At 36.1% G+C, this 18,126-nt stretch overlaps 1 protein-coding gene across 1 annotated transcript in view; it reads right to left on the minus strand.

The window, feature by feature from the left end:
- Positions 1-18,126, minus strand: part of LOC121313754 (MAM and LDL-receptor class A domain-containing protein 1-like) — an 82,596-nt gene that overhangs the window by 47,448 nt on the left and 17,022 nt on the right. Inside the window, exons 16-23 of the mRNA XM_041246558.1 lie at positions 16,610-16,697; positions 15,437-15,616; positions 13,520-13,682; positions 12,311-12,467; positions 11,611-11,721; positions 10,339-10,552; positions 8,088-8,326; positions 6,406-6,697 (exon numbers count right to left, since the gene is read on the minus strand). Coding sequence (XP_041102492.1) covers positions 6,406-6,697; positions 8,088-8,326; positions 10,339-10,552; positions 11,611-11,721; positions 12,311-12,467; positions 13,520-13,682; positions 15,437-15,616; positions 16,610-16,697 — 1,444 coding nt within the window. The remainder of the gene's footprint in view (positions 1-6,405; positions 6,698-8,087; positions 8,327-10,338; positions 10,553-11,610; positions 11,722-12,310; positions 12,468-13,519; positions 13,683-15,436; positions 15,617-16,609; positions 16,698-18,126) is intronic.

An 18,126-nucleotide genomic window follows, 5' to 3' on the forward strand; every position in this document is an offset into this window, starting at 1 on the left:
CAGAAACTAGGGGGTGGTCTGGGGTGTTCAGAAAAAAAAAATGCTGAGTGATCCAAAGTCATCCAAAATCTTTGAACTTTCAGAAAGGATTGCTTCTTTTGTTGCTCTACAGAAGAGTGTTTCCATATTTAAATGGCTATTCTTTGAGTGGCCTCACGGGCTGACATGCAGTCTGCCACTAGTAAAAAGTATAAAGTGTAAATGTCAAGTTGTATCATGGCATACATATAGTTTCCCTGTAGTGTTTTATGTTTCCTTTAAACAGCAACGCTTCATAACCATTAGTGTTTATTTCCTACCATTTTAATCCAAGAACAATAATAATCCTGCTGTGACAGGCCACTTATTTTGATGACATATAAAAAACAGAAACATTAATTATAAGGAGCAGTTTTCCACACAACAAGATGTACATGTGGTCACACAAACACACATATTACCAAACTTTTACAACTGTCACCAATTTGTACATGACCATCAGACTCCCTTGCCTGTTACTGACATCTGCTGGTACAGAGTTCCAGAGCTTGTACTGACATTTCTTTTGCAATAGTAGTGTTTATAGTGCGTTAAGAGATATATCAGTCCCCTTCCATCCCTGAAGGGGTGGTGTGGCAAGATGACAGAGGGTGAGGCTCAGAAACAGTTTTCAAAGCTTTTAATCAACAAAATACTCAGAAATACATCAAATAAATAGGCACAAGGGCCAAACAAAAAGGTTTCAAAACAAAAACAATTTACAAAATAAATCTTCCAGGCTAGGCGTTGCCTTCACTGGTTTCAAACACACACACAAAAAAAAAAAAACACTCTGGCTCTCCTTCTGGCTCTCCAACCTCTCCCAAAACTCTCTTCCCTGCTGGGAGGCTGAGGCCTCCTTTTATGCCAGGTGGCTAAATGATAATTGAATAATTACATTAGTTGATTGCTCCCACCTGGGGCAATCAACCTGGGCAGGGAGGAGAATTTAACTCCATCCCTGCCAGTATTTCCAAGGGCAGAGCCCTGCTCTGCCACAGGTGGCAACAAGGTTCCAAAAAACAGTGAAATTGTTATCCATTAAAACTGGTTCTGTTCTCATCACCAGTTAATTCACATTACATTAATAGATGGAAGCTCAATGCTTTGCACAATACTCAGAAATGTGGAGTAGGCACCATAGTTTCCATATAGGCATGCTGTTATCATACTGTGGTGATTATGGGGTGTGTAAACGACAGAGCATAACAATATTGTCATTGTTCTGGAGAATATTTATATGTTAATGCAATTACCACTGGGTTTAAATAGTTTTAATAGGTGTGTTTCTTTTTCTGCTGTAGAAAATTCCTCAGAGAAACTCAGAGATTGTCTTCTAAATGACTATACTTCCACAAAAAGACTCATAACAGATATATACACGGGACCTAGGCATTAATGAATCATTCAGTATGTTTTAAAGTTTGAATCCATGGATCCTCTGTGAGAAATGTACGGTCCCATACAGGGTACAGTACCACAGATATAAAGTACAGACCCCTAAAATACTAACAATGTTTACAACGAACCTTGGCACCCAGAATACAAAGTTATTTATAGGATTTTGATATAATCAGAGATAAGGAAATAGTTTAAGTCCACTAAGCCCTGTAATGCTTTTAATGGATTGCTGGCATTCTTATTAAGAGGGTGTCTTTAACACCAAGCCTAGGAATTATGGGAGCTCATTCCCCCAGACACAGATGCATCACCATGACCACAAAGTACCTGATAGATTATGTGGCACCAGCACTAAACCTATTGGCAGTTCTCTATATCAAATGTACCATGTTCCTATTCAATATAGTTAGCCCACCAATATCTGATCCTCATACAATGTCAAACTCAACATGGTGGTAAACAGAAGCTGACAAAAAAAATGGCATCTCTTCAGAAGAAAAGAAGAAGAGTTGCTTGTAAAACCAGGAGCAGTGCCAATCTGTTGCTTTACCAAAGATCTAAACTGTTGAAAAATCCTCCCTGTGAATATCTTCATGTTTCTTTTTGGTAACAAGAATGGGGATAGGGATCTGTAATGAGCCAAGACAGCAAGTTTCCTGTGAAGATGGTAAGTTATGGGTCATACCAGCGCAAGTAATTAGACAACATGTGGATGGGAAAATTGTGCTATTCCAGATGTCTGATGATGGTAAAAAAAGAAGAAACTTTTTTGATGTTGTTTAACCTCACTTGTTGTTTGTGGGGTATGACCAAAACAAAAACAAAAAAAAACTCATTACCATTTTAAAGCTTATTTCAAGGGCTTTATACCCAGAAATAATTAAATGATGTAAATACTGCCGTCAAGTTAATATCCAGTGCCAAGTTATTGTATCCCTTCCATTCTAACTTCCAAAAATTCATAGCTTATAGGCACTAAAAGGCCTGTTATTGTCCAGAGTGGAGAACTCTGCTGTACATGATTTGGATGAAGAGAGTACCATTTTTCTCCTTTTGGAAATATGCACCACATTAAGATAATTTAGTTTAATAACACTGGCTCCACATGTCTGATCCATTTATTTTCAGGGACTGTACAATAAGCGCCTGTGTCTGAGTCTCTAACAGATTGCCAACCAAACAAAATATTCACAGCAAGAGGCCACACACTTAGTTTTTTTTCCCCTTTTTAAAGACAAAAAGAATTCTCCTGGGTCTTCCAAGTCCTGTTGAGCTGAATAACTACAAATCTGAAGGGACAATTAAAGTTATAAAGTCTAGACAATAAATAAAACCTCTCAATATATCTTTTTACAAGGAAAGAGGTTGTAAATAAGAAAAGAGTGTTGACTTCTTTTAAGAGTACATGTCCTTTACTTGCACTTGACTCCTAGCAACAGCATGTGTTTGGTCTTAGATCCAGCAACAGCTAAATAAAGAAAGTTAATTTCATAAAATAAAAAGAGACATATAGATATAACAGTTAGATTTAAAATCCAACCTTGGAGGAATACCAAAGCTAAAAATAATTTAATGCAAGAAAGTGTCTGCTACATCTGCACTGTTTCCAATCAGCAAAAAAAGGTCTTGCTTTAGTAGCTTTAAAATGCACAATATCATCTAATTAATACAATTTATAATTGTTTGCAATGGGGTAAATGTTCCATATCAAAATATAAAAAAAGCATTTATTTTGAAAATGGAAAAGGAACCAGGAAAGGACATTTAAATAACAGTAGCAAGCAGTCTTACTTTTCCATACATATTTTATATGTTCCTTTATGTATAGAATATTATTATATTTCTTGTCCAGAAAAATCCTGACATTGATGAATAAAACAATCTACTAATGCAATCTAACTGGAATTAAAGCAGAGCTATGTGATTGTAATGGAAGATGAGAATTTGTTAAATAAAACTGCATACAGGCCTCTCAGTGCTGTCCCCTGCTGCAGTTAAATTCAGTTGCAAATACAAGATGTAACAACAAAAATCATCGCTTTGATTGACTGTAGATCTGTCGGCATGTCTCATAGTGCTGTATTAATGTAGCAACACTTCACTGTTATCAGTCCTTTTTTGGCAGCAGTTCAAAGCTATCACACATAGTGACCTTTTCAGCTAAAAATAGGTTGATATCTATTTTTAAACAGCTTTGACTAAGCAGCCCTTTAACATTGGGTGTCTATTTACCTATGACAAGTCTTCAAAATAATCTGTTCCCCATTAAAGCATAATACAGGTAATTTGTTCTGGCAACTTTTCAAGGAACTTCTTGTTGTTTCCATCTGAAGGAAGACCCTGTCCAAAGCTAATACTTCTAGCAATGGTTCCACTGTTACATTGCTGTGAATCGTGTACTTTTGTAGATTTGCCATTTGCAGTTAAAATGAGGAACTAAACAAGATGTCATGGCTTTTTAAGCCTATATCTTTTATTACTCATTTGTCTCCATAACTAAAAGCTGAGCTGAGCTAATATTGCCAAACAGTCTCCTCCCTTGTTTTTTATTATGACTTGAATATCACTTTTCACTTTCTACAATGGATCCAGCTCAGCTCATAATCATACTCTTTGTTGCACCTACATTTTCTAACACGTACATGCTTCTAAAATACAGCTGTATAAACCTGGCTCAATGGCATGTGTTTTTTAAATACTTGTGGTTCAATGTATAAAGTTATTATCAGTTGTATTTCCATAATGAGAACTACTAAGTGCAAAAACATATATAGATAGAGTGGTATGTTAATATTTTGCACACATGTGCTTGAACTCCTGTTGTGGAATACAGAGCATTCAGAAAACACATGGCTAATTTGCATAGAACACAATGTAGCACATAAGAACATAAGAAAGTTTACAAACGAGGAGGAGGCCATTCGGCCCATCTTGCTCGTTTGGTTGTTAGTAGCTTATTGATCCCAAAATCTCATCAAGCAGCTTCTTGAAGGATCCCAGGGTGTCAGCTTCAACAACATTACTGGGGAGTTGATTCCAGACCCTCACAATTCTCTGTGTAAAAAAGTGTCTCCTATTTTCTGTTCTGAATGCCCCTTTTTCTAAACTCCATTTGTGACCCCTGGTCCTTGTTTCTTTTTTCAGGCTGAAAAAGTCCCTTGGGTCGACACTGTCAATACCTTTTAGAATTTTGAATGCTTGAATTAGGTCGCCACGTAGTCTTCTTTGTTCAAGACTGAACAGATTCAATTCTTTAGGCCTGTCTGCATATGACATGCCTTTTAAGCCCGGAATAATTCTGGTCGCTCTTCTTTGCACTCTTTCTAGAGCAGCAATATCTTTTTTATAGCGAGGTGACCAGAACTGCACACAATATTCAAGATGAGGTCTTACTAGTGCATTGTACAGTTTTAACATTACTTCCCTTGATTTAAATTCAACACTTTTCACAATGTATCCGAGCATCTTGTTAGCCTTTTTTATAGCTTCCCCACATTGTCTAGATGAAGACATTTCTGAGTCAACAAAAACTCCTAGGTCTTTTTCATAGATTCCTTCTCCAATTTCAATATCTCCCATATGATATTTATAATGTACATTTTTATTTCCTGCGTGCAGTACCTTACACTTTTCTCTATTAAATGTCATTTGCCATGTGTCTGCCCAGTTCTGAATCTTGTCTAGATCATTTTGAATGACCTTTGCTGCTGCAACAGTGTTTGCCACTCCTCCTACTTTTGTGTCGTCTGCAAATTTAACAAGTTTGCTTACTATACCAGAATCTAAATCATTAATGTAGATTAGGAATAGCAGAGGACCTAATACTGATCCCTGTGGTACACCGCTGGTTACCACACTCCATTCTGAGGTTTTTCCTCTAATCAGTACTTTCTGTTTTCTACATGTTAACCACTCCCTAATCCATGTACATGTGTTTCCTTGAATCCCAACTGCGTTCAGTTTGAGAATTAATCTTTTGTGCGGGACTTTGTCAAAAGCTTTCTGGAAATCTAAATAAACCATGTCATATGCTTTGCAATTATCCATTATCGATGTTGCATCCTCAAAAAAATCAAGCAAGTTAGTTAGGCACGATCTCCCTTTCCTAAAACCATGTTGACTGTCTCCCAGTACCCTGTTACCATATAGGTAATTTTCCATTTTGGATCTTATTATAGTTTCCATAAGTTTGCATATAATAGAAGTCAGGCTTACTGGTCTGTAGTTACCTGGTTCAGTTTTGTTTCCCTTTTTGTGGATCGGTATTACGTTTGCAATTTTCCAGTCTGTCGGTACCACCCCTGTGTCAAGAGACTGCTGCATGATCTTGGTTAGCGGTTTGTAAATTACTTCTTTCATTTCTTTGAGTACTACTGGGAGGATCCCATCCGGCCCAGGGGATTTGTTTATTTTAAGAGATCCTAGTCCCTTTAACACTTCTGCCGTAGTTATGCTAAAGTTATTTAAAACTGGATAGGAACTGGATGACATGTGGGGCATGTTGTCAGTATCTTCCTTTGTAAAAACTTGTGAAAAGTAATCATTTAACATATTTGCTATTTTTTTTTCTTCCTCTACGATTTTGCCATTTGTATCTCTTAAACATTTAATCTCCTCTTTGAATGTTCTCTTGCTGTTGTAATATTGGAAAAACATTTTGGAATTGGTTTTAGCTCCCTTAGCAATGTTTATTTCTATTTCTCTCTTGGCCTTTCTAACTTCCTTTTTGACTTGCGTTTGCAGTTCTGTGTACTCTTTCTGCGTACTTTCTTTTTGGTCCTTTTTTATTGCTATGTAAAGTGCCTTTTTTCGTTTTAATTGATCTATTAAACCATACCCACTGCTGCCTTTGCTTTCATCTAACATTCTGCAAATTGTCATTTACAAAGGCAAACTGACAATAAGTAATGTCAGCAAGCACTGCTAAGGCTATAATAAAACATCAATCACTATATCCAGCATGTCATACAAAAATAACAAAGGTACCTGAGGGAGGAAGTGGTGTTGGTTCTGTTGGGCCAGATGAAGAAGCTAGCAGGCATTCTCTGGTGAAAAGAATATCATCCACAGATATAAGTTGCTTCACGTCTTTCCCAGCCTGCCCTTCAAACATCACCACAAAGTCTTCCTTGGCATACAGTGAGAGCTCTCTTCTTTGCCAGTAGTTCCCCTGGTCCCCAGTTAAGTTCAGAAGTAACAAGTATTGATCTGAATTGGTCACCTGGTACACATTCAGTGTTCCAATACCATTTCCAGCCATGTGGAGGTAGAAAATGATCTACAGAATCAGAAAAAAATGCTAATTTGAATGTCTATTTTCAACCAAAGCAAGACCTTATTCCCAGTATCTTTATATTATTTACCTGTGTGCTGGGACACATGCGCTCTATGTACCTTGAAATGTACTTCCCATCATTCTAGAAGGCAAATTGTTACCGGCTTTCTATGTTACTGACAATCTTCTGAATTTGAAGTGCATCCTTTATAAATATTGATATATATATATATATATATATATATATATATATATATATATATATATATATATATATATATATATAGCATATATGGTATATCTTGGTAGCTGCTCTCCTACACTCCTTCTTCAGACTCGCTCTGGGTTATCTCACTGTTTCGCAGTTAGGTGTTCCTTTCACCTATCCCTCTGTCCTTCTCAGTTCCTTCTCCATTCAAGTCCACATGCGCTCTCCTGCTCATGGCTATACCCCTCCTACTTACAGTCTCCGGGGCAACCGCCCACTACACGCACACACACTCCGGACACACGCACACCCGTACACACGCTAAAGACATGCCCCGTACCTGTACAATACAAAGAACGTTAAACAAGACATAACAAACTAGATAAACACAATGTCCCGGATGCCGACATGTAGTGGTCCCAGCAATTGGTGTTACAGGGTCTACGGCTGTAGTGGTCCCAGCATATATATATATATATATATATATATATATATATATATATATATACACACACACACACACACACACACACACACAGGTGCACTCCACTTATAACACCTGTGTGTGTGTGTGTGTATATCGTATATATATATATATAAATATATATATATAAGACTCCAAAGGACAATGGAAATCAGTACTTTATGAATGAAGTAAGGTAATAAACACAATTCAAAATGCTGTAAGTGCAACATAAGTACCTTAAATATAAATACAAGAAAGCTTAACTGTCAAAGAACAGGAGTTTATTATCTCTACAAAACATGTAATAAGTAGTACCATTTTATGAATTTATATCTAAATGTAATTAAAATTGTATGCATTATATGTTTAAACTGTACAATGTCTGTGCCAACAAAAGCATAGAAGAATAAAAGTAAACAGCAACCGTTTTTCCTTCCTGACGTCATTTACTGTCCCGGGTTTACCTTATTTGAGTAAATTATGTACCTTATAACAGGAAAACTGTGCATATTAAACGGTACTGTATATATTAAACTGTATGTATTGAATGCAAAAGACCTGTCTGTGGAACAGGAAAACTCTACATATTAAACGCAAAACATCTGCCTGTGGAACATGTTGTTTGGCAGAGACATGCCTCCTCAATACAAAGTTTGCACATGTAGTTGACTGGGCAGTGTGTTTTGTTATTATTTTTTATTTGAATTCCAAATAGTTACCTTGCATTCTTTACTGTTCCTGCTGATAGTTGGACCTGAAATTCTAGCCTTGTTCTCAGGAGCCTGTGGCTTGACGTAGATATAATGTCCCGAAGTGTCTCTTAATGTATGGTCTGTGGGAGGCCCACTTCCAGTAGTAAGTGTGCTTCCAGCTTTCAGAAGCCAGTCAAAATCATCGGTATGCCACTGATGCCAAGAACAAAAGTCAAATTCAAAATCACAGCGCCCCTCGAAGGTTCCTGTAGGAAATAATTCCAGGTGTTAGAAATAGATAAAACACAGTGGTCCAATCGTATCCACACATTAATGTGGTAAACTACACAACAGCAGCTTTAGCAGAGCTTTTGGATACTTGGTTAGTCTAAACTCCCTCAGATAATCTCACCTCAATCCAGTAAAGGTTTCTACTTTATTTTGTCTCTTTTCTGTAGTGCTGCTTTAAGAAAGAGCATGGAGGTTCCGCTATCCAGCCCAAGAGGGATTTGAAAATAGCATGAAAAAGAAGAACTAGCTGTAGGAGAAACCTGGACGTTTTACTCCTTGTAAGCTACAAGAGGTGTGTAACAGAGATAAACCTAGCAACTGGAAACTTAGCTATAACTTCAGTCAGTAAATATACACTTGTCCTTGACTTCCCTTGTTCACATCAAAGTGTCCAGTCTTAGCTGTCACCTAGGAGCAAATGCTATCCTAAACATAATCCCCAATAAAGTGTCTTTTAGTTCCAAAAGACGCCGTCTAACCCTTGCCACATCTCCAGTGACAAGTTCATTATGGGCATCTTGCCTTTTCAATATTTAATACTGTTTGCAGGAAAAGACTGTCAATATCGAACATAAAGGTGATCACAATTGCAGAAAATTGTCTGACTCAGCAAGGTAGATTCTCTACTTGAAAAGGTAATTATTATAATGGTTTGGGGTTTTGGTCTTGTTTTTATTACACTATGTAACACAATTTTTGTTCCTGGGTAGTAAGTGTTATTTCCTAAGCCAATGGCTGAAATGTAAGAGTGGTCTGGTAACTGTGCCTTCTCTGTTCTTGCATTGTCACCCAGTATATAAATAACAGTGTAACAATTACAACAATTTCAAAATATCACTATTTCCAATGGGGAAACGGGCAAATGTGTGTCTTTTCGTTCACATAAAGTCAGAAAAAAACAACATATGAATCCAAATTAACATGTATTTATACTAAAGTATACAAAAATGACTACAAAAGATTTAGAAGTGAGTAGTTTTTCAAGAGTTACGATTATACTATAAATAAAATATAATCGTAAATCTCGAAAAACTACTCACTTCTAAATCTTTTGTAGTCATTTTTGTAACTTTAGTATAAATACATGTTAATTTGGATTCATATGTTGTTTTTTTCTGACTTTATGTGAACGAAAAGACACACATTTGCCCGTTTCCCCATTGGAAATAGTGATATTTTGAAATTGTTGTAATTGTTACACTGTTATTTATATACTGGGTGACAATGCAAGAACAGAGAAGGCACAGTTACCAGACCACTCTTACATTTCAGCCATTGGCTTGTAGTAAATATTTCAATGAATCTGTAATGACTCATGCAGGGTGGAGAGGGAGTTAGTTTATGAAAAGCACAGCAGTGTAGCAGATATTGGACTTTTGGTTTTTTAGGCTTTGGTCTGATGTATTCTTCATTGTACTTAGTCCCTGTAGAGATGGAAGATTGAAATACAGTACAGTACTCATATTGTCATTTAAAAAAAAAACTAAAAAAACAATGATGACTAGTGGCCCTTCTTACAAAATGAACCCCAAAGTGGCAGTGCAATGCTATGGGACTGTATCTCAGCACAAAGGTAGACGCAATGGTATGAATGACTTGTGAATGGTACACCACTGGTAACATGTATTTTGCTTAGTTATAAATGGTATCACATTTATAAACAAAAAAGGAAATTCCTTGAGGTTCCATGTGGTATCAATAGTGTGCTACTGTATCAATATGTGACTTGTTCAATACGCGTTCACAATCTAAATGTGTTGCCATTGCTCAGGTTAATGGTTCTGCTAAGGTTGCTAAAGGTAATACTGTATTATAGCTGGTGATATCAGTGTATTTCAGTGGTATTTTACAAATATTGGGAGGCCTTCAGCTGGTTTCCTCGACTATTATGCACTAAAATGAAAACCTGGTTGATAAAAAAGGAACCAGGAGAGCTAAAAAACAAACAAAAACAGGAAAAAGCTAGCATAAATGAAATCTGACTTACTGCAAATAAATGGATTCTCGTCAGAAGCATCACCACAGTCATTTTTAAAGTCACACAGACTGTCTTTCGGGACACAGTATTTGTTGGCACATGCAAATTCATTAGCAGTGCACTGCCTGTCTGGAATCAGCAAAGGGGCGCAGTTTTCAAAATAAATGTCATCCACTACTACATCTCCGATGTAACTCACACCACGCTTTGCCCTCAGGATAATCTGCCAGAGTTAAACAAACACAATTCAATAAACAACTGAAATGATTGCTGCAACTGATGTTTTATTGTGAAAATACATTTCTTGATGAGACCACAGATTACTCAAATTATAAATCAGTTCAACACTCATCTGTGCAGCAATTTATTGTTTTTATAACATTTCTACAAATACACTATAAGAATGAATAATGCAACAGAAAAACAGTTTAATGTCAGCATTTTAAAAGTACACACATGGGAAAGTCACAACATCTTCTATAAATCTAGCAGAAAATACTATACCACTGACGTTATATGAAGTTCAGTTTATGAAATGAAGAAAACAAATACACCTCTACAATACTTCTAATTCCACTTCATTATACAGCTCGGGCGATTCTTCACAACACAGAGACCACGTACCTGTCACTCAAACAAGGTAACTTGCTTAAAACTACACATTTATGACTAAATGCCTCTAGAGTAAAAGTGTGCTTTGTGGCATGTCTGATTTGTTGGAGCGGTGGCAGATGTGCTGCTCTAATTATTTTTTTTCCCACTAGATGTTTTAATGACGAGGATTCAATATGCAAAAAACCTACACATGAGGTGCGGCTTAAGGCTATCAGATCATGTTACCCCCTAAATCAGACTATTATGCTAATGAGGGTAGTAATGAATTAAAGAACGCATGAACATACATATGTATTATCTTGTCTAAAAATAAAATAGTTTTAAATAATCTACATAAATATCAATAAAGTATTTTTTAGCTTCACAATATTGTATATATCTATGTGTGCAATTTTTATTATATATTGTGTGTGTGTGTGTGTGTGTGTGTGTGTGTATATATATATATATATATATATCTATATATATATATATATATATATATATATATATATATATATATATATATATATATATATATATATATAAAACAACATATAATGTTCTTACAATGTAAAAAGTAATTACAATGTAAAAAGTACAGCAATATAATGGCTATGGGTACAAATCTGAATATTACACAATACAGACAGACAGACGGACAAAGAAAAAAATTAGAAACCGAACCTCAAAATTGTAGAGGATTCCAAGGATTACTTCTCCTCGTCTCCATTTGTTACCTTGGCTTCCACTCTGAGACCAAACCTCATGAGTTACATTGCCAAATTTGCTGAATACCTGAAATACAAATACACGTATGACTTACTGTAGCCTTTTTAAGGTTTAAGAAGAGAAGCAGTTCCTCCATCACTATGTTACTCCATCTTTCTTACTTTTGCTCCTCCGGCTCTCCCTCTGCCTCCTCTGCATATGTGTCCCACCCTCTCTGCTCACCTCTATGCCAGGTCAGCTTCTCTCTCTCTAACCTTTGATCCAAATTTCATCCTGACACATCCCGCCGAGTGAAGCTTAAGTCAGTAAAACACTGAAGTGGATTTGTTGACTAGAGCATATACGTTTGATCTAACAATGTACTGAAAGAGTTTGTTCTGTAAATCTCATGTTTTCATTAGGGATAAAAAATAAATAAATAAATAATCGAGTTGTTGCGACTCTTTCCAAAAACAATATTGAGACCACAGTTACATTCTCATTTTCTAGTCATAACCACGGGAACCCCAGCAATAAAAGTATATGTGAAAATTTCGTAAGCAATAAGACTACTTCCCAATGTGTAAATTCTGTATTAATAAGAGTATACTCTGCAACATCTTGCACAGATGATATATTAAATGGCATATTGTGCATTTTTGTTACATATCAATACCTGTAACGACCCCACTGTGACTCCATTCATATGGTACCAAAATACTAGTTTACACTGCGGCCCAGTCTGAGAGATCACTGGTGTCATGAGGTCTGCAATTTGACCAAATTCTCCATTTGAACTGTCAGCATACATATACCAGCCTTGAGGAGTCCCTCTGGAAAAAAATGAAAATAAATACATGTAACAGTTAAGTTACTACAATGCCACTTAAATAAGTGTTCTTTCTGTCTTTTTCTAATTACCACTGTGGTTATGCAAATAATTTTTATTGTAGATTGACTTCTGGGCCTTAATCCTAAATGTGTGCTCCTTTCCCCGGATAGCCCTTGCAGCTGTGGATTACTGATCCTCTAACATCAAGGGTCAGATGAATCACAGGTTTTCTGATGGTTTTCAATGGAAGGCAGGGTCAAATGCGAGCCCTGTACATGCTGAAACTAATTTATTCATAGGAAGGTCAATAGTCAGAGCTTCATTAGTGAAGATCAAGAAGAATGAATCAGAAAAATAAAAAATGATAAATATATATAATTTGTGACACTACTGGCAAAAACATCAAGAAATACAATAAAGAACTAGCAAACAAAATTTGTAAACCAAGTGCTTTTGGTCAGTTTTCTGCACACACTGGACAGATTACAAACTCAGCACTCACAGTCTTGTGATGAAGCATTTATATTTTAAGTAGTTTACTGGTGATGAGAGGGTTGCTGTGTTTGTGCTTTATTCAGAACCATTCCTGAGCTTCTTCATTCACATAAAATGTATGTATAAGAATGGGCAAGTGGATTTAATTTCATCCTGTGCACACAACACATGCATTACGATGCACAGGAATCAAATGATGAAGCAAGAATGTTTTGACGGTTATCACTTTAAATGCATGATTGAAAATGGACCTTCTCTAATGACATTTAAATTTTCTGAGATAAATTATAAATGACACTTCAAATAACCAGACGGCCTCATATCTGTGTGTTGAGGTCTGGTTTGTAATTCTGTACAGTTGAATTGTATTTCAAGATGACGCTACCAAAGCAACCATCAATTTATTGATGCTATTTGCAGTGTACAATGTAAACTGTTTTGACAACATGTGGAAATACTTACTAAATACATACTGAAAAGTGCCATTTGTAACATTGTCTATATATCACCTCACAATAGTTTGAAGCAAACAAAAAAACAGAACAGTACGGTACTTACAAAGTATGGTCAGTGGTGGGCCTGTGGTTCATTTCACTAGGGTGGAGGGTAGAGCCTTGACCAGTTAACCAATGAAAATCATATTCTACATTTGAAGATATCTTCATTATATTTTGGTACCAGCCATACATATTACCTCCTTCAAAATCACACATTGGATGTACTGCAAGGAAAATGTTTAACAAAATGTAAGGACACCCTTAACACTCCTTGTTGCTGCATGTTAGTAATGCATGTTAGTTATGCCGGTAAAAGCAAACTAACACTACAAAACTAAAAATAAACCACTTAAAAGGGCAACCTGATACAGGTGTGAATTATCACAGTAAGCGTATCTAATGTATTCTACTTCTTATTTAGCTGTGTATCAGCTCAGTTGTCACAAACCCAGATGTTTGAGCACCCCTGTGGCATAAAAAGGCTCTCAAGCATGCCTTCTCTCCAAGCAGTTACACCAAAGAAGACCCATGAATCTTTCCCCCTGCAAACTCTGCCCCCAAAGGATGTAAGAAATGCCACATTTATGTGGTGTTTTTAATGGTCTATATCTAAAGCTGAGGGAACATAAAGCCACTTTGTGGCTTAGAACTTAGTTTCAGGAGACTAGGTTTCAGGCGACTAGGTTTCAGGCCACTGCATGGCACACAAGGGGTTTGATATAGCAAAGCTACCTCAGACTAGGTCTCCCGGAACCAGGTTTCAAGTCACTGTTCCTGAAAAAGTAGCATCATATTCCCTCAGCTTAACATACACCAGGGTGAGTGTGGCAGGAAAGCAGGTTTCATCTACCAGCTGAACTTACAGTAGATAGAAGACATGTTTGACAGCCAGTCTAAGGCCACAGAGGTCATTTCAACTTCTATTTTAAAACACCTGCCATAACTCTGTCAATAGGGTTTACAGCCAGCATGGTCTTGTATTACAGTATATAAAATGTAATGATAGATAGATAGATAGATAGATAGATAGATAGATAGATAGATAGATAGATAGATAGATAGATAGATAGATAGATAGATAAAATACAAAAAGTAGTCTGATCTGCAAAATATAAAGCAAATGTATCAGTGATGATTCATCCATTTGTATTGTATTTTCATGCTTTTCTAGCAATGCTATTGTACCGAGAGTAACTATACTTGTTTGAAGTGAATTACAGCACCTAAACTACAGTATGACTGAAATGAGTCAGATTGTGATTTGTGACACATTAGCTTTCCATGCGATTCATTTGAATGTGAGATTCTAAGCCCTGAATGAGACTGCTCCAGCAACAGGAACTTCTCAGGATTCAGCACAATTCACACTGTGTACCTGAACCAGTGACTCCAATAAAAAAGCCAAGAAATGGATAGGTTGACACTGAATTCCTCCATCATCCCTCGAGAGGACTGTCATTCCAGGGCAGACCTGAGACATTCCTGAGGGGTAAACTCACATTGGCTGTTCCAATGACAATGTGAAAGTGCTGCCGTTTTTTGAACATACAGTATTTGGTTTGCATGTTGCATTCATATGAGAAGCTCATCCTTTGGCAAGTGTATTTTTATGCAATGCTAATAAAGGGGATATGTAGCTGTGTGTATGGTAATAAGAAATAAGACTGTCACGCAACTATAGTCCTACTCTGCTCTATATAGGTGCTTACATGAGGATTTAGGCATCAGTATGTTCAACTAGAATAGAACTAATGCTTCAAAATGAAATGCATGCAGATAGCAGCTGTAGAAACCAAACGTCCCAATTCTGTAAGCAGTGTGTAAAACAAAATAATATAGCAAAATGTAGACATGGCACTTTCGTATAGTACAGATTACGTCAAATCAGTCACTAATCTGAAGAGGGTCTGGGCCCAACTGGTTCAGATTAGTGAGACTACTATAGTATAAAGATTTTTTTTTTTTGTATGTTACCCACCGCAGGTGAATTCATCTGATTTATCGGAGCAGTCATCTTTAAAGTCACATCTGTTCATGAGGTCAATGCAGTGGCCAGTAGCTCTGCACACAAACTGGTTCACCGTGCAGTTGTGAGGGTGTGCAGTGGTAGGGTTTGAGGTTCCTGAAGGTGTTGTTGGGGCTGTTGGTGGTAACTCACCTGGGCAAAGACAACACAAAAGCTTTGTCATAAAATGGCATTTCGTATTGTTATGATTTAAGGTTGATTTTGTGGTGCATCATTCACAATATGACTGCATTTTACTTACATCCTGCCACATTACTAATGTATTACATTTACAGCAACTAACTCCACTATGCAGTGCAAGCAAACATCACTTTTCTGGGTTGCTGTTTGTATATACGAATATTAGGAACATCACTGTACATCACCTGTACACTTGAGCTTTTTTAAGGAGTAACACAACATCTCTTGACACTATTTTAATTCCAGAAATGTTGATGCAAGCCTATTGTATTCTATTGATACAAACAGACTTTCATTTGAATTACAATTTAGCTATTGTCCTTTAAACATTGCAGGTCCACAGTTGCTACTTATTCAGAGCCCAGAAAAGTGCCTTAACGAATATTTTCAAGCAAATCTAGTTACAAACACACACACACACAAATCATTACAAGTTTGACTTTTGTCCTTTGCCTGTCATTGAATGCAACCATTTTAATGAGTTTTGGAAAACAAGGTTTGCTTTAATTATACTTTTGCAGAGTAAGGGGGGTCTGTTTAAATCAGTCAGGGTACACACTTGGACTGAAGTGCTCTCGAATGATTTGCATTTATTGTTCAGTGAACTAAACACTAAATCACTGTAATTAAATCTGCTTTTCCGTTTCAGGTGATTTAAAAGTAAAATAACAGTGCCTGTCTTTATGGAATGTGTAAATCCTGTCTCTATATAATGAAGCGACACAACAACACTAAAAAGAATGCTGCATTGGCACCAGTATGACCCCTTAAAGAGTGACTTTAGATTGCTGTATACAATAAATCCAGTTAGAACATTCTTAATTTTTATTTATCTGTTTCAGTGATAGTGATCAATCCTGAGGTAATGAAAAGAGAACTTAACCGTCTTTAACTGTTAATAAATATCAATGAAAGTAGTTGAAATTGAACAATAAATACACTCACCATTATAGAGAACACAGTCCATGAAGGACAGATCGTCAATTGCAATATCTCCATTAAAGTCATCACCCACAGTACCTTCCACCAAAATCTGTTAGAAAATACAAATGATATAGAAATTGCTTACAGCTTCAGCCATCAAATTACTGATACTGACACCATCACTGCATACAAATGAATGTAAACCAATCACATCCTATTCAAAGATCTAATATACAGAAGTTATTGAGAATAGAAAGCAAACAGGTATACATCCCAGATAGCTAAAAGAGATACAAAACAAAGGCACACATTTTTCATGGTCTTTTTGCCAAAATATTTGAATTACACTCAATATACTATTATACTAATATTCAATCTACAAATGATAAGTAATATGTATATTATACAACACAACAGCAAGCACATTTGAGTCTATTCAGTGGTAAGAAAATTGTCATAAACCACTATAACGCAACACACAAGACCACATCATTTATACATACTGGTCTGACATAGTCACCTGGTTTGGGATACCTTCACTCATGCTCTGATCTTATCTAGCCAACGAATGGGACAGAATTTTAGTAATGTCACAGAACAAACCATTTTGAATTTTAATGTCTTCATAATGTACAAGGGGTTTGCCAAGTTATCGGATCGTACGAGTATCTGTATCAAATGTTAATTTAATTTTTTTGTGAGTATTCATAACATAAGTAAAATATCTATTAGTTGTATACCAAAAATAATAATACATTAAAATGGCTCCAGATCACAACTGGGCAGCGATGACTGTATATCTGAAGTCTAAAGACAGATAGTCTCCATATTCATACAAGAAGGGACTGGTACTTCAAATACAGTTTGAACAATAAATACATTTTTGACAAAATGAAGGAATTGTGTGGCAAGTTCATGAATAACAGTCAGGTGTCTTGCATGCACCATGTCTCAATGTAGCTGGTGTTTTGTTATACCAGGAACAATGCGGTAATATATCTTCTTATCTCTAAAGGCAATGTAAATTTAATATATCCTTGCAATAGCTATATTGTAGTGTTAAATATTAAATAAAGTGCACCATAATATATGAGAATATACAACTAAAGGCAAAATGAATTATTATAAATGTAAAAAAAAGAAATTAATGTAGATGGTCATTTTTTTTTTTTTTTTAATGTCAGAACTACTGCAGGGTAAATGGCTTAGGAAGATGTATTATAATTATAATCGATAAGGGAACTATTGCTTTGCTAAATTTATTGTAAGTCAAACTAGGCAATGATGCATTACTAAAACAAGTCCTGTGTTCCCTGTAGTGCCAAAGCCATTAGACAATTGATTTTATGCAGGAATGTTAAATTGACTGTGTTATTATTTTCAAATTAGCATAAAAGTCTTTGTCATACTTCAGACAAGCATTCAAAAACTCAACGTATAACCCAAGAGCAATATTTATTTAGGTTGTTTGTTTTCTGATGGGAGATTTGGCAATCAAAACTACCTGAAACCATGCTACATTGCCCAAAATGTTCAGA

Source organism: Polyodon spathula, chromosome 4 (assembly GCF_017654505.1).
Source record: "Polyodon spathula isolate WHYD16114869_AA chromosome 4, ASM1765450v1, whole genome shotgun sequence".
In the NCBI taxonomy this organism is placed as follows: domain Eukaryota; kingdom Metazoa; phylum Chordata; class Actinopteri; order Acipenseriformes; family Polyodontidae; genus Polyodon; species Polyodon spathula.